Here is a 21919-nt window from a genome sequence, read left to right on the forward strand (position 1 = left end):
TGCATTGTTGACATTAAGACGAAAATAAACTTCCAAAAACAAAAAAACAACATCTGCCGATAGATCTTGATCTAAATTCGTGCCAATATGCATTGCAAAAGTAAAAGAAGGGCCTGTTTAATGGAGCAGCCGCGAAGCTTCCACCACGCGAAGCCGTTTTCAAATCCATTTTAATGTATATATAAGAAAAAACTGCTATGTAAGGGAACAGAGCGCGATAGCCGAGCGGTTTAAGGCGGCGGTTTGTGTTACATCACCTTTGGTAGGCAAGAGATCGAATCCCATCTTCGACAAAAGTTTTTTTTTTTCCTTTTTTTTTCGGCATATAAAAGTATTAATGACTGCTTTAATATTCGAGAAATAGTTGTTTTTATACGCTCTCGGGAAGGTTACAATTGGGCTATTGCCCTCGGCACGCCTCGGGGCAATAGCACAATTCTAACCTTCCCTTGAGCGTATAAAAACAACTATTTCTCTCAAAGCAGTCATAATACTATAATAGTGAGGGGAAGGGTGAGGAAGGGGGGTTAACATCTTTTTATATTTATTTCTCTCGCTTTTCTGTCTTTTTCGCCATTTGATTTAAAGTGTGGGGGCGTGCATTCATAGCTACGCCACATGAATACATACAGAGGGGAGAGACCAAAACAAAAAAAGGGACCTACAAACCAAAAGTATACAATTTAGTTAGTCATTGGTGTATTATACCCCTACATTGTAATAAATACATTACGACGGATGATTTCAATGTTTGTTTCTCTCATTAAATGGACCAAGATAATGCATTAACATTATACTTTGCAGTTGGGTGTGATGTTCAAGACGAAATTCAAGAAAAATTAGCTCTTAAAATTAAGGTCACATGTTATTGGGAAACGAAAAGGGGGCATTTATCAGAAGGGAAAAGGAAATTTACACGAATGTGGAATGGGCATCTATCATAAAGAAAAAGGGGCACTTATCTGAAGTAAAAGAGTGCACTTTTCCTGTGTTAAAACACAGCAAAACACCAATATTAAGAAATGATAATTATAAGACAGATGGTCGTATTGTAGAGGAGGTCCGACTATTCAATCGTTGTTCTTATTCGTTGTTCTTGTTTCTTATCAGGTCCTGGACTGTTTATTCCTTGTTCTTATTCCTTGTTCTTATTCCTTGTTCTTATTCCGTGTTCTTGTTCCTTGTTCTTGTTCCATATCAGGTCCTGGACTGTTCATTTCTTGTTCTTATTCCTTGTTCTTGTTCCTTATCAGGTCCTGGACTAGGTTTCATTGTCTATCCAGAAGCAATCACTGAGATGCCTCTCTCTACTCTCTGGGCGATCCTTTCTTCTTATGTCTGCTCTTCCTTGGTATTGATAGTGTGGTGAGTATCAAACAGAAGAATATGCGAAAACCTACCGCCGCCGGAGTCCCAATAGCATTATCCAGCCGTTGAACTATATGCCCCTCCTCCTTTTAACCCAAAACGAAATTTAACTTTCAACCAATCAGGATCACGTATTTGGAACCATGTTTTTATGCAAGGGGCCCCCAGCATAAAATTGATATTGCAATGGAACTATAGCTGCATCGGGGTTCCAAACATTATTACCACGCCCTCACTTTGGTTTGGTTAGATGGCGCTATTAAATCTCTGGGGATTTCCCGAACTAAAGACTAAAAAGGATCGTCAGTTTTATTGTACCCCTTTAAAGACCAATATCTAGAGCTACTATGTTCCCTTATAAAGACTCTGACCTGTGTCCATGAAGTCAAATTCAGTTGAGCATGTTCTGAATGAGTGTGGTTTAGCATGACCCACATATCTCTCACTGATATTGACAACCAACAACTGGTGTACATGCCAGTTTCAAATAGCTATGGTTAATATACGAAATTTAAAAAATAATAACATCAACCCACTACGTCTATGATTTTGTTTATTAATGGTTATCTCTATATATAATCCCAATTTATTTCCTGTACCTCAGTTCGTGGTCGTCGAAGGTTTCGTGACGACGATCGTTGATATCTTCCCGAATACACTCCTGAAAGGCTACAGACGGGAGTTCTTCTGCGCAGGGTGCTGTCTATTCTTCTGTATGGCGGGAATACCCATGGTGACCTATGTAAGTCAGAATTCATTCAAGGCTTCCGAAGCTCTATTCTAAACAATGAAGTGCTTTTGAATAAAAATTGCTTTTTGTTTGGTTCCCCGGATGGTACGCAATCTATCTTTAATTTTGTCATTTTATATGCAAAACAATATTCTCTGCGAAATACAAAAGGGAACGGCTATCTTTAAATTATTTTAAGAAGATGCTCAAACGTTGTTATGAAGTTGAGCGGGTTCTTTCTATCAAACGCAATAAATTCGTTGTATTACTTGATAAATGGTGACATGTGCAACCGTTGTAAAATGTTTGTTTTACCGATATGTCACAATATGTACTTTGTTCAAATGTATTGTTTGGTTCTTGCTCAAGAATGATTGAATACATTTTTCTTTGGAAAAAAAAGAAAAGAAAAGAAAAGTCAGAATGACTGTAAATCTTCAGAGGCCGAACGTGCCTCACAGACATGACAGAAGAACATGCCTTTTTTGTCTTGTCATAGACTTTGGACGCATTTATATTTAATACGGAAAATCCACGTACACTTCCCTTTCAGAGATTATGATTTAAGAAGGTATGTGGCCCATAAAGTACATACATGCTAATTCTAAAACGATGTATTTGTTTGTTTCAATTTCCGTATACAGAGTTGTTCCGTTTTTAAAAAAAATCTGTTTTGTTATTCTTAAAACATCATTTTATCCAGAAACATCGCGCCGTAGCTATGTAGTTGCTGTCGGCACTATTTATATCCTGGGACCATTTTTTTTTGTTCATGTTAGGAATTGACTGCAATTGTCATTGTATTCGTTCATTAATCTCTTTACATTGTCTGACATTATTCTGTGTCTTCTTTTATTTATAGGGCGGCATGTTCATCTTTCAACTGTTCGACTTCTACGCAGCAAGTGGGTTTGTCCTCCTCTGGGTCGCTCTCTGCGAGAGCTTAGTCATAGGATGGGTGTACGGTAGGTACCAGTCTATCTTATCCGGACTAGTATCCCCGGACAACTACTAGTGTCTTGAATCCCCGGACAACTAATAGTGTCTTTTATCCCCGGACAACTAATAGTGTCCGTTAGGACAATACAGTGGCGGATCCAGGGAAGGGGCTGGCCCCCGCCCCATGGGGGAAAAAAACGTGTATTACACGATAATTTTACTTTTTACTTTTTTTTTACAGATGGGCCCCCTCCCATGGCGCTCAAGGGAGGGGGGGGGGGGGGTGCGATTTTGTTCAAATTTCGAGAGAGCCCCCCCCCCCCACTGAGCGAATTACAGTGGCGGATCCAAGGAAGGGGCTGGCCCCCCGCCCCCTGGGGGAAAAAACGTGTATTACACGATAATTTTACTTTTTTACTTTTTTTTTTACAGATGGGCCCCCTCCCATGGCGCTCAAGGGAGGGGGGGGGGGTGCGATTTTGTTCAAATTTTCGAGAGCCCCCCCCCCCACTGAGCGAATTATCGGCCGGCACGATTTTCAAATTACGAATAGGGCCCCTCCCCTGCCGCCGACTTGATCCGCCCCTGGGACAATTATCCCATGACGTCAACCCTTACACAATGAAGGCAATCACACCTTGGAAATTATGTCTGCATGACCTAGTGTGAAGTTGAGTTAGACCTAGAATATCCTCCCTACTGGCAATTATTGTTGGACAACTGCGGGGGTAATGTTATAGGGGTATAGTCCCTCTACCCCAAATATGTCCCCCCCCCCCTCCCCCTATGGACGAACGCTCCTTTGTGAGATACAGTACAATAATTAATCGTAGCCTTTGTTTTGTTATTACTATTTTAATTTTTTAAACTTTCTTTTACATACTCCTTGTTTGTTTTTCCAGGCGGTAATCGTTTCATGCAAGATATCATCAACATGATAGGCAAGGGTTGGATCAAACCGTACATGCTGGCTGCATGGATGTTTATGACGCCTCTGTTTGCCGGGGTGAGTTCGTGGTGCGCATGGAGATGATACCTATGATACAACTACAACTAGATCGTAATCAGGCGCGGATCCAGGATTTCTTAGGGGGGGGGCCCAAATTTGAAATCATGCGAGCCAAATATTGGTACGTTATGGTGACCAGCAGTGACGTAATTGGGGGGGGGGGTGGGTGCAGGGAGGGGCGAGTTTCCCCCTCCCTCCTCCGCGAAGCGCGGAAGCTTTGACATTTCAATCAATTATTAGAGAAAGAAGACGATTCGTTGTACCGTTCCCAAATATAATCCTCGTCTGAATTATGTTTCCTCACCTCCCGCGCGAAGCGCGGAAGCTTTTACGTTTCATTAAGAGAAAGGAGGACGATTCGTTGTGTCGTTATCGACTCTTAATCTTCGTCTAAATTCAGTTTCCCCCCCTCCCGCGCAAAGCGCGGAAGCTTTTACGTTTCATTAAATCATTGGCGAAAGAAGACAATTCGTTGTAGGCCTACCGTTATTACTTTTAATCCTCGTCTAATTTCATTTTCCCCCTCCCGCGCGAAGCGCGGAAGCTTTTACGTTTCATTAAATCATTAGAGAAAGCAGACGATTCGTACCGTTCTCGACTCTTAATCTTTGTCTGAATTTCAAAAATGTTCTTCGTCTACTCCCTTTTCTTCCTACGTTCTTTTCCTTTTCACTCCTCTCTTTTTTGGCCGGCGTTTTGGGGCCCCCCTCTGTGAATATAATGCATTTAAACGCAACGAATTTTCTTTTGGACCAATAAAATTGAATTTAAGAGTTCAATATTGTACCCTCAACAAATCTGAAACAAATATAGATATGTGACTCAAAGTGATATACCGGTTTTTACCGATATACCTGATAATAATATAATATGTAAAACATGGGAAAAAAACTTTATTTATTGTTAGGGTTAGGGTTAGAGTTAGGTTAATACGGACCTTGGTTTCCTAGGGTAACGCATGGGCCCGGTGTCCTAGGGTAACGCGGGGCCCGGTGTCCTAGGGTTAGGGTTATAGTTAGGGTAACGCAGACCCTATTGCTAGGAACCAATAATTGCTTGACTTTGTAAAAGGCATCAAATTAAAACAGCAAATTTAGGGGCGAAATTACCAAAAAAGCTGGGGCGAGCTGACCAAGAATCCCAAAATCGCCAACAAAAAAAAATCGGGGGGGGGGGGGGGGGAGGGGGGACATGACCAATTGAGGGCGACTTTGTAAGGGGGCGGACAGACATTGGGCGACCTGAAATGGAACCGCCTGTATAGCCTACCAGGCTCACCTAAAATTCTTGCGTTCGCATTGTTTCCTTCTTCCTCTCCCAACCTCCCTTTCTACGCCTTTGATTTCATACACTCATTATGCTACCAGCAAAAGTTTAAGGAATAAAGCGACAATCAAGTTCAAGTAAAAAGATTGAAGCTTTGCGTCGCATGATTCTTTTCATTTGTTTTGATTGGCGTGTTGAGGTCAAGAGATATCTCGACCCTTTATGGTGGCTCCAATTCGAGCTCAAGGCTATGAGTGTGTAATCGTAGACACCTCTTAGTATAGAAAGCTCGAAACAATATATACAATCTACTTGTTAACATGTAGTTCAAGTGAACAAGTGATTCGTAATCACATGATTAGTCAAGCCCGGTCACGTGTGATTCACTTAAATACTGAGACTATCACTCGTTTTTTTTATGAGAAAGTGTACAATAACTTTAGTTCAGCTCACCTCAGTTCATTTCAGTTCACTTAAGTTCAGTTGATTCAGTTCAGTTCAATTCAGTTCAACTCAATTCAAGTCAATTAATTTCCATTTAGCTCAATTCGATTCGCATAACTTCACTTCACATCACTTCACTTAAATCCAATTCACATCAGCTTGATTCATTTCAACCTCAAGTCAACACAGTTCAATTCAGTTAAGTTCTCTATCTTTCTTTATCACACAGACCATCTTCATCTACAGTATAGTTTACTACAAGCCCTTGACCTATGAAGATGATTATGTGTATCCCTGGTGGGGATACATGTTGGGTTGGTTTATGGCTCTCTCCTCCATCCTCACTATTCCAGTTGTCTTCATCTACCAGTTCGTCTTCGTGAGCAAGGGGACACTGATGGAGGTAATCTTTCAAAAAGAAATGAAGAGTTCGAAGAGTTTCGGAGTAGAAATGCCCCACGATAAGGATTGTTATTCAAGCGCCCTGATATTTAAAATATGACGAGAAATACCTTAAAGGTTTGAACAAACTTTCACGATGGAGATCATCTTTCAAAGAGATGGTTTGAATTGTGGTGAAGATGACAATTTGAGGCTTTTCATTCCTTAATTTTTTTTTACAGACGTTTAATGAAAGAGTATCATATATAGTAGAAATGTCCCCTAAAAGAGATAGCTATTATAGTACCCTGATGTTCGAACTATGATAAGAAATATCTTAAAAGTTTGCACCAAACTTCATGCCACATGGGGGGGGGGGGGGGGGGGGGGGTCGAACTCCCTCAGTTTTTTTAATGTGTGTGTTTTCGACGACCCCCCCCCTCATATAAAAAAAACCTTAACCCCCCCCCCCCCCCCCCTCTAACAGAACGAAATATCGGTCGGCCAAATTTTCAAATTTCCTGGAAAAAAAAAATGTGAGCGAAATTTTAAAATTTTAACCCCCCCCCCCCCCGTCAAAAAAAATCCTGCGTACGCCACTGTGTAGTCTTATTTACTCATGCATCCGTTGAAAACTGTCTGTATGTGATTACTGTAAAGCGCTCAAAGACGTCGTTCATGTATTCAACGATATTTTATAAACCCATCTAATTAAAACTGTGTAATTAATTTTCCTCAGCGATGGGTGGACGGGACTACATCGCGAGTACCAGAGATCCGACAAGATGGCCCATTGGACAAAAAGGACCACTCATACGGAGAATTGGAATTACGATGATTCGATCCCCAAGTTAGAAGACAGTGGATGATTAATAAATGCCGGATTTTGGGAAGCATTTATAAATGTTTATAATGAAACAAATGTAGTCTTTGCTTTCATTATTCATACTTGCAATTTGTTCGACACCCCCACCCCCTCATTCGAGGGAATTTGGGAGCGTCATCACCCTTGCATGCAATGTTATAGGAATTAGGATAGTCTGTAGTATGTGTAGTGCGGTAGTTTCAGAGAGGAAGAAAGCATATACGACATATGCTCCGGTGACAAGTCACTATGAACATGACGGACAAAGAAAGAGGACAAAATAAACAGTTCCTCAGGTAGATAAAGGAACATTCCATCACTGCTATTATGTTAAAATGTGTAGAACAGGTGTCACATGCATATTCACCTGTTCTACACATTTTTACATAATAGCAATAATATAAGGGATGTTCCTTTGTCTACCTGAGGAACTGTATATTTTGTCCGCTTTCTTTGTCCATCATGTTCATAGTGAGTGCTCCTGCTCAATATTCTAAACTATTCAAATTATTGATTGACCCCTTGACCAACAGTTAACATTTAATTTAATTTAATTTAAAATAATGCATACATGCATACTAATAAATTACCTATATATGCATACTAATGAATAACCTTCGCATACTAATGAATTACCTATGCATATTAATGAAGTACATGTACATAATAATGAATTACCTATGCATACTAATGAATTACCTATGCAAACTAAATTAATTACCTATGCATACTAATTTCCTATGCATACTAATGAATTACCTATGCATACTAATCATTACCTATGCATACTAATTAATTACCTATGCATACTAATTAATTACCTATGCATACTATTGAATTACCTATACATACTAATGAATTACCTATGCATACTAAAGAATTTCCTATGCATGTACCCTTCACGTGATTTTCATATTTGTTATCATACGTGGGGGTTATTAGTTATTTTGGGTTACATATCATGTGAATGAAGTTTTCATAATACGTACAAAATACCCCAAAATACAAATGTATTCTTTCCTAACCTTAAACCTAACCAAACACCCAACCGCACCCCTAACCCTATATCTTTTGACAAAATGAAGTCCGGAGCAATTGTCAATTACTTGTCGTAGGAGCATATGACGTACGACCTCGTACTGTTACCCAGTAATAGGCTAGCTGGTAGGTAACTTGTGATTTGGTGATACAGTACGAATGATTTATTTGAAAGAAGGTGTTTGATGTTTAAGTGACATACAGGTATAATAATAATAATAATGATAGTAATACAATATTTCTAAAGCGCATAATAAACAAAAGTTTCTCTATGCGCTGTACAAGCATGAATGACGAGAAATATAATCACATAAAAGGAATCAACAAAGAGAAATATACAAATCTTATAACTACTAAAATGACTAACTTAACATAGTAAATAACATAATAAAGAGAAAGCTAACATGGTCAAAACAAAAATCGTAAGTAAGGATAGTTTAAGCTAATTAATTAAAGGTAAAGAACAGTATTGGAAACGCCCCAATTTCAAAAAATGAAATGGAAGCTCTCATTACCAATCATGTGAAAGAATATGTTTTGACTAATACATGATGATAAAAAATTTGCCGGGAAACCGCCTACTAATTCATATATTTGGTAAATTTGTTTCTCTCATGGTCTGTGAGAGATATAGGGTAGTCCCATATACATCTTTCTGTGTATAGTGCTTGTAACTTTACGAAGAATGGGCCAAATTTCTTATCATTTTGATGATTCCAGAACCTTGCAGATGCTAGATGCCAGATGATCAACCTTTTCTTATAGATTCCACAACGTTTCTTTCACAATGCAATCGCATGACCATAACTGGTCTTTACCTTTAAGGCCAAAGAGGTGCGTTTTAGGTGTATGCATCTGGTATTTTGGTGAACGCTCTTGATTCTCTGAAGGGAAACATTGCATGTATAAGACTTTATAGGTACATGCATCTGACGTTTTTGTATCAGAAAGGATGGCATGGAAGTACAAATGTATACATCCGGTATTTTTCTTTTTCATGAGTTGACATCCTTGGAGGCTTGGACATGGTGTTTTCCCACACTCTTGTCCCAGGGGGTGTTTCACACAGACCTTAAGCCGAACTTATCTCTAAGTTAGACTTAAAAAATATGGAGAGCCATTTGTAGCCTTAAAAATAAAATCTATTCAAAAGCGAAAATTCAAGTATTTTAGACTTTTTTTTTACAAATTTCACGTCAAGAACATGAAATCTCCTTGATAATAGAAAATGTGAAAGATTTGAATCAACATTTTATGCTTTTTAAAATAACTTTTACAAAATATTTTCATAGATGTCGATGGCTTTCCATAATTGTTAAAGGGATAGTTGAGTTCTGTTGCAGAGGGCGCTACAAGTTGAAAGCCGTTGAAAAAACAAAATAGCGCCTTTTACGTTGGATTGCAGCCAATGGTGTATTGAATGTTGTACTTGGTTATGCTGCATGGGGGTAATAATAACCTCAAGAGACTGATCTATGTACGTACTGTGCACACAATATCTATGAACTTGCTGCTTATTTAAACCTGCAGCATCTATACATTTCAGTTCACTCGTGGTCCCAAAAGTCTTTCTGACTTATTTGCTATTCAGAATGTGCATTGATCTCAAACAGTGGGAATAAAAGCCGAAGTCTTTCTCAAACAACTACCTTAGATATTGTAGTACCCATTACTTCTAGGACTTGCTAATAAGAAGTATAAGAGGTGGCTTGCATGAGACCAGGGGGAAAAGAAAGGAGGGGAAACTTGAATCTTGAAAGGGCTCAGTGGTCGGTTTACTATTACTGATATTCAGTAACAACTGCCGTCCCATACCCATGAGAAGATCAATGTATGGATACAAGTGCAAGGGCACTAATTTTCTTACTGAAATGAATGTTATGATGTGTTTTGTGTTATCCAATTGCATGCCATAGAAATATACATCGCTACAAATAACATCAGGTGATAAAAGGGCCGTTATTTATAATAATACGTTTTAATAAGAAGACAGTATTATGTATAGATGATAAAAGGGCAGTTGTTTCTAATAGAAGTCAGTATTATGTATAGATTTTAAAAGGGCAGTTGTTTCTAATAGAAGTCAGTATTATGTATTTTAAGGCTTAAAACGACGTGTTTGAAGCTTGCTTCGTTTAAAGCTTATCTGCCGTAGTTTATAGGAGGGATTAGACTGCCCTGCAAGGTCACTGGACAGGTGGTTATCTCATCAACTCAGCTCTCAGTTAACATAAGAAAAAGAGGATCATGGGGGACCAATAGTCACCGATTAGTCATTGTTTGTTATATAGAGGGCGCAAGTAGCTATAAGTAGTGCAGTGGGCCTGTAAGGAATAGACTGGTTTACTAACATATTCAAATTGTATGCATATTTTTTAAAACAAAGGTTGTTCTTGATAATCTGATATCTAATCCTATACTTGCCCGACAAAGCATAGAGGAATGTATGCAGACTGGATTCCGAGAATTGAAGTTCATTCATTAATAGCGTGTTAATGGTATAATTCGTCACTATAGGTACCCAGGGAAGAAACATTTATAAATTTGAATATATTAGTAACCGGGTTTACTGTATAAAATATTGCGATGAAATCATATTGGCATGTCGAATGAGAAACCCAAAGATATCGGTTACAATTGAAAAAGCAAATTCAGAGGGCACTCCTTGCAAGGGCCAATTGGCTAGTGAAATAATCAAGGTTTAATAATGTTCGTCGCGCACGAGGCGCAATTTCGAATGCGCTATTACCTGCGTTGATAAAATCTATGAAGGTTATTAGCCCTTACTCCCATCGGTTGTTGAACGTATCGGTTGTATTATTCATTTGTAACTTTTTTGTTGTTGATGATGTAAGCCTCATATGGTGCGTCAAAGACAGCACCAACTACTGACGCAATCCTACGTCATCAAATTGACGCATCATCTGCGCCAAACATAAGAAGGACAATCATTTGAAAAAATAATGGATATGCGCTATATCATGTTTTCAGGTATGACGCAATTTATTTGACATGTTATAGAACAACATGTTTTATAGAAGCCAACACCACTACTTAGCATTATGCCCGTTGGACTCGAGGCGTCATTTCGATTGCGTTGTTATACCTACGCTAATCAAGCATTTTACAGCGCCAATAATTCGTCAGTATTGGGTCAGTATTGCAGTGCTATTTGCATTCATTTCCTACACGATTTTATTCTCACAAGGCGCGTCAAAGCCCGCGCCAGTCGGTGAAACAGGCTTGCGTCAGAGACTGCGTCAGTCACTGGGACAGGCTTGCGTCAGCTTCAGAGACCGCGTCAGTCGCTGAGACAGACCTACGTTAGTAAATGACGCGACAAACGCTACGGGCATTATGATTATTTTCACCCTAAAGAGTCAATTTGTAGTGCCTCAGTCACACCGCGACACCGACTCTGTATTGACTTCAAACCGACCGATTCTCGGCCATTCTGGGTAATGTTACTTTATTGTTTGGTCTGGTGTCGGTCCCGTTGGTGTGACGGAGGTCAGGGAGTTGTCCTCCTTGAGTACTAAGATCTTGATATAAAACGATGGCAACTATTTTCAGAGAAATCACCTTAAGGCAGTTTCAATAGTCTTGCGCGTCACCCATTGAAATGTGTGAACATGACCAGGGGGGTGTTTCACAAAGATCCTAAGTAGAACTTATCTCTAAGTTTGACTTAAAAATTATGGAAAGCCATTAGCATCTTTGAAAATATTTTGTAAAAGTTATTTTGAAAGGCATAAAATGTTGATACAAATCATTCATATTTTCTATCATCAAGGAGATTTCATGTTCTGGATGTGGAATTTATAAAAAGTCAAAAATACTTGAATTTCTGCTTTTGAATATATTTCATTTAAAGGCTCAAATGGCTGTCCATAATTTTTAAGTCCAACTTAAGAGATAAGTTCAACTATAGGTTCTTTGTGAAACACCCCCATGGCGTATTGCGTAATCCAAACATGATTTGTATAGGACATACAATAGGGTATTACAGATGCCCTTGGTTTGGTTTGTGGAAAATAGTTGCGATCGTGATTATCCTAATTTGTTTTTTAAAAATCATGTGATTTTGTGCAATAAATGGAAAGGTGTTCTCTACATAATGAAATATTGGTAAGTGTATTAATGCGTATGTAAATAGGTGTCGCTATATTTGAGAGAGAGATGAAGAGAGAGAGAGAGAGAGAGAAAGAAGGGGGAGAGAGGGGGAGGGGAGGGAAGGAGAGAGAGAGAGAGAGAGAGAGAGAGAGAGACAGACAGAGAGGGAAAGAGAGGAAGAGAGAGGGAGAGAGAGAGACAGACAGAGAGAAGGGGATAGGACAGGCGTAAAAAGAAAGAGAGAGAGAGAGAGAGAGAGAGGGCGGAAAGAAAGAAATAAAAAGGACAAAGAGAAAGAGATATCAAATTAGAATATTATTAGATAGATAGACAGATATGCATATATATATATATATATATATATATATATATATATATATTGTAGAGAGAGAGAGAGAGAGAGAGAGAGAAGGGGGACGGAATGGGGAGGGTTTAGAAGTAAGAAGAGGCCTGCAAGGCGCATTGATTCTATATTAATTCATTAATGATAATAATAATTTTGTCTAAAGTTTATTCATTCATGTTGTTTGGGGAAAAAAAACTACACACACAAAAAAAAATAGAAAGTGGACACTTATTTATAGATTCAGATTTTGAATAAATATTTGATATGAACCCTCGTTAAAATGATACGCAATAGAAAAATTTGGTGATTTAATCAAATTCAACGCATGAATCTTTGTTAAGTGCCATGTTACAAATTATTCAATTCACCTGTTACAACTAATTGTATTTCACTGGTTAGAATGCGAATTGCATGCATTCCGTGGTGTTAGGTAAGAGAAGTCATGTTTGTCCTACCTAGCAACAATTAACGTATGCCATTCGCATTCTGTATATTGAAATACAATTAGTTGTAACATGTGAATTAAATCATTTGTGACATGGCACGTAACAAAGATTTATGCATTAATTCTGATTACATTACGAAAATGGTCTATTCATTATGAACATGACGGACAAAGAAACAGGACAAAATATACAGTTCCTCAGGTAGACAAAGGAACATCCCTTCACTGCTATTATGTAAAAAAAGTGCAGAACAGGTGAATATGCATGTGACACCTGTTCTACACATTTTTACATAATAGCAGTGAAGGGATGTTCCTTTGTCTACCTGAGGAACTGTATATTTTGTCCTCTTTCTTTGCCCGTCATGTTCATAGTGATTAGAAGTATAAATTTTCTCTAATCTGCTATGATAATAAAATAATAAAAACGTTACTTATAAAGCGCTTACTATTTTATTATGTTTTATTGATGGTTTATATGTAAATTTTAAACGATAAAGAGACCAGTATACACTTTCTTTTTTTGCTGAGTGCACATCAAAGAAGATTAAACGCCATATTTGTTTTTGTAGTGTTATACTAATTAAGTTGATCCATACCCAGCATTTAAGATAACTTTTAAATAATATAAAGGGAATTTTTAACTCAAGTTTAATCATGTTTCATTAATTTTAGCGGCATAATGAGTTCGAGTCCAACCAAACCAACTCGGCCAAACCCTTTGTATTAATGGCTCTGCATGCTGCACGACGGAGCCGTATATCAAGGCGTATGTTCTTTTGTTTTCTGCTCGCCCAACACAGTATTTTCCAAATAAAATTGACCTGTGCCCAACTCATACCGGGTTGGCCAAACCCTCCTAATATTTGGCTATGGTGCATGATAAACAGCGCTCTCACTCGTTGCCATGCAATTCGCACTCTCTTAAATCCCATGACGTGTATTGCTTGGCAGCTGCAGTGGGTATGCCAGTAAACGTCTCAACTCTAGTTGTATATTTACCAGCGGGTCATAGGCCTACCGCCGCCTACGTATATAAGCGGGGGATCACGCCATAGACCGTGGGTTGGCAATAGCGTGGATTATATTGCACTACCACAATGAGTCAGCAATTTTTCATGACAAAATATCACTTTTTATAGATCTGCCTCGATAGTTTCAGAACCATTCATAATGATGCATGCACTCTGAGGGATGCGTTTATAATTAGTCGGATCGCGTCGGAACTGCGTACTACCTTGATCCTACAAATGACCTTGTGACTTATTCATCCTGGAAATGATCCCGGATGAAAAAGGAAGGAGAAGGCAAGCACATGATCACCATTATTCATAACAAAGACTTTATATTGCAAGGATATACCAGCGGAGATCTCGCCGAAGTTCATATATCGGTGGCCTAGTTTTAAACTCACATCTCGCTGGCAGATATACCAGCTAGATAACGACAGGAAGGAGATCCCATCTTTGGTGTGGTTATACGAGTGCGATACATATACGAAGACAAGCATAGCAGCCTATCATTGATGAGAGCATACTTCGCCAGCCAGGCGTTGTAGATTTTTTGGATTTCCCTTTAAAACTCCTTGCTCCGAGGATATAGTGCTGTGCTACCTTATCTCATATTACTTTCTATACAAGGACCGCGTGAGGTAGCTTGACTCTCGGTTTCGACATTGTATATCTCAAGACCCTTATAGTTGATTAATGGACTTTAATATAGAAGAGTAGATTCGACACCTAAAGAAGGTAAGTTTATATACTGTTGAACGTGTGATCATTGATTGTATTTCGTTTTTTTTTAGTTAGTCTGACAGGCCAAAAAACAAACAAACAAACAAACAAACACCATGATCACAAAATATCACGGGTGATTTCGATTCACTGAAGTTGTATATCCCATCAAAATTGAGGCTGTTGGAAGTCTTTGTTATCATGATAAAAAAGATAACAAACAAGTTACCAACATCAATATTTCCCCTGATTCATTTCAAATTTTCTTGGACATCATTCATCGCAAACTCGGGCTAAATGATATTTACATGTTATAAAAAAAAAAACATAACACGTACGCTCAGTGCTCAATGGCATAATGATATTTTCCCCAAATCTTTACTTCATTTGATCCAAAGATATTATTTGGGACTTGGATGCGGATTTCTTTATCGTAATGTTTATTCAGTACATCGTTTGTTGTCTAGGTTGCGATAGCAGCTGTATACCAATCACTGCAAGTGTAGCGCGTGTCTCTGAGATGATTTGTTTATTTATGTTGAATTCATGTTTATCTCTGAAATAGCATAAATCCTAATTACAACGTGTAAACGCGGACAGGGACGGATTGATGATGGTAATATGCGTTGTCCAGACCCCTCTCCCAACCCTTTTAGTTTTACAGGGTACTGGTAGCAGCTATGTACGTGTAGATATATTCCTCCTTTAAAGCCACAATTACGTCTCCTTCGCTTGTTCAGCAGAGAATTTATCATAAATATACCACAAAAATAATTATAGGAATATCATTTATTCTATAGCTAAAGGCATGTCCTCTACCACACACGGATATCATATTATACCTTTTTCGATCAGTACAACTGTATGAAAGTAAATCATTTCCCCCTTTCTCTTTTTATTAAGAAATAAATAATCTAAAAACAGTACATAGTTTTTTATGCAATCACCGGAAAAAGACTCTCATATACAGGAAGACCTTCCTGTCTAGTCTCCGAATACTTTAATGTGTGTTCCTCCTTGTTCTTGATGTCTTCTCCGCGTGTGTTATTCTCATGTTATATATTGATGTATTATATTTTAACTTTTATATGTTTGTATTATACTTTACCAATAACCACGCAACTATACCGACCTGGGGCGGCTTAGGGATTTCGTAAAAGAGGGGGAGGGGGGATACTACCACTATTCTGAGAAGTGATAATAATAGTTTGTATAATATTATAATAAAAGTGCAAGTAGAATGAAATGAATAAACATAAAAAAGTTATCGAGCATGAAAGGAGCAAGATCCAATTTCCCTTATCTGACTAAAGCACCCCCCCCCCCAAAAAAAAAGAGAAGAAGACAAGGTTATCGACTATCGAGCATAAAAGGAAGTGTTTTTATTTCCCAAAATATCTCACAAACAAAGAAGGGGGAAAGGGGGTATTCGCATTTACCTTTACTCCAGATATGGCAGAAATACCATTCGACCTAGACTAGAGCCCCACCATCAAATTACCATTGATTTCTTAATGATGATGAATTGATGATGATGATGATGATGATGCTGCTGCTGCTGCTGCTGCTGATGATGATGATGATGGTGATGATGGTGATGATGACGATGTTAATGATGATGATGACAATAATAAATATAATTATTATAATATTATTTTGTACTTCGGCCAAAACCCAACCATAACTGTATTTTCCTTTGACTGTCTCCTCCCCACCTCACTCCAGCTCGCCCGTTTCATCCAAATGACGACGTGATCGAGAAGTCCATTTATCAAAATAAATCATTCACCAATTGCTCTCTCACTTCCCGCTCCATGTAACCAGGCAATTTGTTGCAGGGTCCACGAGTCTATATTCAGTATATTGCCGATGAGCCAATAATGATTAACATATATAATAGGTGTAGCCGTGTAAGTGATTATCTAAACAGAGTTCTTACATTGAGTGTTTATTAGATGCTATAAGGAATTTTGAGATGGTGCATGGTCAAAGCGTTAAACAGTTTTATTTATTCAACAAATATTTAACAAAAATTAAGATAAGGATTTTTATCGCAATGATTATCAAAGTAGACATTGTTACTCAACGCCTTGAAAGGAAGATACTTGTTATTTCAATAAAATAATAATAACAATAATAATGGTAATGATAACAATGATAAAACGGTGCTTTTAAAGCACTTTCCATCGAAGTCTCTAAGCGCTATATACAAATAAAATATAATGACAAACAATCATATATTAATTAAAAAATACAAATGAACAATGTTACGAAGTCCCTTTAATACATTGTAGGTGAAAAAATCAGACTCAGAATGCAAATTCGAATGGTCATTGAATTTCTGACATTTATTTACCTCTGATATGGTACCTAATATTACCCCCCCCCCGATCAAAATTATGTTTAAAGCTTTCAATAAAAGAAAGAATTTCAGCACATCATTCCGCCCCTTCCCTGTAAAAAAAACAACATTGATCTGCCACTCATTATGTCACTAACAATCTCATCTTCCACTAGACTGTCACACCTCTGCCTCTATTTTCTCTCCCTCTCTCTCTCTCTCTCTCTCTCTTTCTCTCTCTCTCTCTCTCTCTCTCTTCCCCTCTCTCTCTCTCTCCCTCTCTCTCTCCTCTCTCTGTCTCTCTCCCCCTCTCTCTCTCCCTCTCTCTCTCTCTCTCCTCCCCCTCTCTGTGTTTCTCTCCTTCTTATTATTGTATGACTTTGATGTGTGTTTTGGATTTGTAACATATTTTGTTTACGTGATTTTAATAATAATAATAATAATAATAATAGTGGGTTCGTGTCTCATGTCTGTCATACGTGACACTCCAGACGCTCCCAATTATTACCCTGGCTTTAGCACGGCGCTTTAGCATTTCAAGGAATTAATTCCTGCCAGGTACCCATTCACATCATTTACTTTGTATTCTCCATGTAATTCACCCTTTGGGCTGCCATGTGTATTAAAAATCAACAACAACTATATACCATTTCGTAGATACAATCTGCGCATGGGCAGATAAAGGTCATTTGTACCAAAATGGTTAAACCCACAGAGATGCATACTGGATATGCGCTCATGAAAGTTATGTAACATTATTCATTTATGCACCAACGGTACATTCTATGATACGCAGGTGGAAGTATTCTTTTTAAGAGGTCAAACAAAAGGTATTCATGAAGCACATCTAGGACTTTGGCAGTTATTATTCTAATATGCTCAAAGTGGAACTTCTCCATGTGTAAAAGATCTGTGGATATTTGGGGGCATTTGTACCATGTGCTATCTGTAAACTCCCTTATTCAATTCAAAGTCACCGATGACTAATCACAATAACAATATTTCAAGAGGTTAGTAGGTGAAAGTGTACGAGTGTGATTATGAATAATGCAAAGCCAAGCCGCCATAAAGATGGTACATCCGGGAGAGTAAAATGGCTTCCTTCCGCTATGACGTAATAATATGTGCATTGAGTCGTGCATATTTATTAAGCAGGTTGAGTTCAAGCACATTTAAAAAATAATTGATGAGCTATCGCATTGGAATATTTGATGCTCCCACTTAGAAGACTATGCCCATTTGGTTGGGATATAATTTAGCGCAGGTAAGTAGTATTACCATACTACCATCGTCAGATGAGAGGGCTTGCTTTTAAATTGTTAATTACACATTCAAGTTGGTAAGGTTTTATTTGTTTACAAATAATATGAATTATCATATTAATATAAGGATACGATGATTAAGAAGTCAGTCTTGATAGCTTGTCTATTACGTGTAAACAGAATAAAAGAGAAGAAGGCCTGTACGTGTGCATGGTTAAAATATCTAATGGATAATGGCATTTTCAGGGTGTCTTATTGTTCACCTTCCAAAGAAATGTGTACTACAATAGCCTTTAACTGAACACATAAAACTTGCAAATATTCCAGAGCTGGGCATGTATTCCCAAGCTTGGCAAAATGAATGTCAAATATTAGTTTGCACAACAACGGGTGGACTTTTTATGCGAACTTGACCCAATATTTTCTGACAAAAAGAGGGTCCATTCACGATGCATTTTCTTTTTATCTCCCTATACAGAAGAACAAACATCGATAAGCTCATTTCGAAGCCACCGTAAGCGAAGTCAGTGATGTCGGAGGATGCGACATCGCCTTCGAAAGAAGGCTCGGAGCAACCCGATGCCGACGTCGAGCTCGTCAAGATGAGGAGGATCGACTCCGACGACAACATCCGAGAGAGGGATCAAGAAACTGGTGAGTAATGAGGAGAGAGAGAGAGGGAGAAATAGAGAGAGAGAGATAGAGAGAGGGGGAGGGTGAAGAGAGAGAGAGAGAGAGAGAGAGAGAGAGAGAGAGAGAGAGAGAAAATGAACTATTATTATCGTTATTATCATTATTAATATTATTGTCAATATAAGTTTAAATGTAGAAACCGTTCCTTTAAACATTTCTTGCTCTGAATTATTGCAAGTCATCTTCATAAAATGAGAAATTGTCGTTAGTCATGGTCTTAGAAATAGGAACATCCGATGAACTGTTTTTTGTAATATCACCTTTTTAACCTCTAACCCATGAGATGTATGCATATCCTCCCTGAATGCATTTTATTTTTATTTAATAATGATGGAAATTTAGCAAGTCATCTTCTTCTGTCAAAAGAAATTATTTACATTTTGTTTTAATAGTTAGGAATACTCATGCCTCATGACTCGTAAGCATATTTACTCAGCCACCGCTGTCTACATTGTTGACTGGTTGGACCATGTTTTTATACCGTAATGTCAATGTTAATATTTGTATTCATGGTATTAAAATGAAAATACTTACAGGCGCATTTCAAGAAGAATATATAATTCAAATGGCATTCCATTGACACTAGACGGGAATAATTTTTAGCATGTATAATGTATAACTGTATTCATGGAAAAGCCCCGGTACGATTGTGCAGTGAATTGGAAATGGTTTTTGACAGACTTGGTTTTAACACTAGAATTGCCAATACGTTGAATGTTGTTTTACCCAAGCCTACTCTTGAATGTTTTAAGAATTGTTTTAGATACGCTGGTGGTGAAATCTGGAATAACTGTTTACCTTTTGCTTTTCAAAATGCTATATCTATCAATGTCTTTAAACGTGTGGACAAGGACACATTTTTTTAACCTTGCCAATTCATATACTGCCATAAACGGCCATTCCCAAATCAAGCCCCCCCCCCCCACCCTCCATAACAACTACTGATAGTTGGCTATAACTCCATCAGATTAAATTACTCACTGGTCCCTTTATAGTCCCATAGACCTACTATTCCATAAATATAACCTTTTATAGACACTCTGACGTAATAAATGCATAAAATAAGGTTCCTGGCTGATGTCTGTTATCACTTCCTGCCACAGGTGTATTGGAGTTGATTACAGATTGAAATGTTTTAAATAATAAATGTAGATTTCTACTTATTTTATGTGTAATGGATTGTTGAGTTTAGAATAAAACAGAGAACATTTATTTATATACATTATCTCTTATAACTACTTTGTTGTTGCCACTTAGATAAAGTGGTGGCGATAGTAGTAGTAGTAGTAGTAGTATTACTTAGTAGTAGTAGTAGTAGTAATTTTGAATAAAATTGAAGCACTAATAATATTCAATACTCAATTTGTTGTTTTCTTTTATCAGCGGATGTTGCAGGAGTACATTTTGTAGGGATGAAACGAATCGACTCCCGAGAAAACTTCAAAAATGATCAAGGTAAGATAATAATTATTCAATTTTTTTTCTTTGATCATGAAAAGAGTTCTTTATTTCTAATCATACCCCAATTCATTACATCCTTCAGAATCTTTTCTTGTCTTTTCTTTCCTTCCTTCCTTTCCTTCATTTTTTCATTCTTTTTCTTGTTTTCCTTTCCTACTTTCTTTCCTACTCTAATCCCTTTTTTCTCCCTTCCTTCCTTTCTTTCTTTCTTTCTTCATTACTTTCTTTATTCCTTTTTTTTCTTCCTTCTCCTTTTTGTCTTTGCATATGACAGGGACCGGTATAATCCATCATTTCCTACAAGTGTCTTTATGAGACCATTACACACATTGCACGGTACCAGTGAGCTTTACAATCGTCGGGTGCTTGCGAGCAGGAAGGCAGTTATTGGGAGTTATTGCCATAAAAGCTTTTACGGCCATCTTGCAGGCTGCCCACAAAATGCTTTGATACATATCGGACTATTCATATTCACGTATTTGATGAATACCTGCAACTATTAAAAAGTCGTTATTTATGCCAGCTCCTCCGCCGTTTGTATGCTTTTTTAAGAAATCGAAATTGTTTTGTTTTGCTGCATGCTCAATCTTCCCGAAACAACAAAACCATTTCAAATGTCAGTCATTTTCATATTTGATATCTTCTTTTATTTCATTCTGTTTTATTTTCTCATTCCAAGTCCAGATTTCATTATTCTTTGATTTAATTTCTTTCAGTTCTTCTTCTTTTTCTTCTTCTTCTTCTTCTTCTTCTTCTTCTTCTTCTTCTTATTATTATTACTCTCCTCTTTCTTCTTCTTCTTATCATTATGGTTCAAGGCATGGCCACACAGAGGATTTTTTTCTGTTGGGGACCGGGGGAAAATGCAATGAATTATTAATAATTTATTGCATTTTTTTTTGTTTTTGTTTTTGTTTGTGGGGGCTGCCCCCTACCCTAGCCCCCGCTGCGTACAGTCATGATTCAGTGGCAAAGCAAGTGCCTCGTAACTGTGAGGCCCCATGATCAAAACCATATCGATGTGCTATATTAGTGCCCTTTTGTGAGGCATTAATTCTCATTACTGTCAGTTATGACTTAAGGACGTAAGTCCCCTAATTGATAAGCATAGTAGCATACACATGCTTAAAGGTAATACAAAGTTTTGGTATGGGGTCATGAATTTGGTTCAAATGAACATATTTGAAGCATATGCGATCCTACAATATTCAGTGATCGTTGTCGCGGTTGAAATCGAGTCAAAAGTTATGAAATTGTAAATATACACTCTTTATGTTGTATAGCTCCCTCTCAAGTTCAAGATATTAATTAAGCTATCAAACAATGTTTCTTGACTAAAATCAACCGATTAGCTATTCCCGTTTGGAAATTATATGTCACAACTACATATTCTGAGATTTTCATGGTCGCAGCTACCATTGTACGGCCGTAGGCGCTATTTGAAATTTATCATAATTTACCGGGAGCACCGGTAAATTTTTATAT

General features: G+C 37.8%; 2 protein-coding genes across 2 annotated transcripts in view; both read left to right on the forward strand.

Moving 5' to 3' along the window:
• Positions 1 to 1386: 1386 nt before the first annotated feature.
• On the forward strand, positions 1387 to 7043 carry LOC115922492 (sodium- and chloride-dependent creatine transporter 1-like). The gene is made up of 6 exons (XM_030981420.1): positions 1387 to 1410; positions 1973 to 2110; positions 2961 to 3063; positions 3940 to 4043; positions 5986 to 6159; positions 6877 to 7043. Exons 1-6 carry the CDS (start codon positions 1387 to 1389, stop codon positions 6973 to 6975), a joined length of 642 nt encoding a protein of 213 aa, XP_030837280.1. The 3' UTR covers positions 6976 to 7043.
• Positions 7044 to 13972: 6929 nt separating this feature from the next.
• LOC582918 (multidrug resistance-associated protein 5) overlaps positions 13973 to 21919 on the forward strand; it is a 33818-nt gene continuing 25871 nt past the window's right edge. The window contains exons 1-3 of the mRNA XM_030982078.1: positions 13973 to 14692; positions 18759 to 18934; positions 20357 to 20428. Coding sequence (XP_030837938.1) covers positions 18811 to 18934; positions 20357 to 20428 — 196 coding nt within the window. The 5' untranslated portion in view covers positions 13973 to 14692; positions 18759 to 18810. The remainder of the gene's footprint in view (positions 14693 to 18758; positions 18935 to 20356; positions 20429 to 21919) is intronic.

The sequence above is a fragment of the Strongylocentrotus purpuratus genome, unplaced genomic scaffold (assembly GCF_000002235.5).
Source record: "Strongylocentrotus purpuratus isolate Spur 01 unplaced genomic scaffold, Spur_5.0 spur5_scaffold_12, whole genome shotgun sequence".
Classification (NCBI taxonomy): domain Eukaryota; kingdom Metazoa; phylum Echinodermata; class Echinoidea; order Camarodonta; family Strongylocentrotidae; genus Strongylocentrotus; species Strongylocentrotus purpuratus.

Bases quoted from the DNA above. Each gene is read 5' to 3' on its own strand.
- LOC115922492 (XM_030981420.1), top strand. From the start codon at position 1,387: ATGCGAAAACCTACCGCCGCCGGA. The intron at 1,411-1,972 runs GTCCCAATAGCA...CCTGTACCTCAG, and splicing joins GAAAACCTACCGCCGCCGGA to TTCGTGGTCGTCGAAGGTTT. The intron at 3,064-3,939 runs GTAGGTACCAGT...TTGTTTTTCCAG, and splicing joins AGTCATAGGATGGGTGTACG to GCGGTAATCGTTTCATGCAA.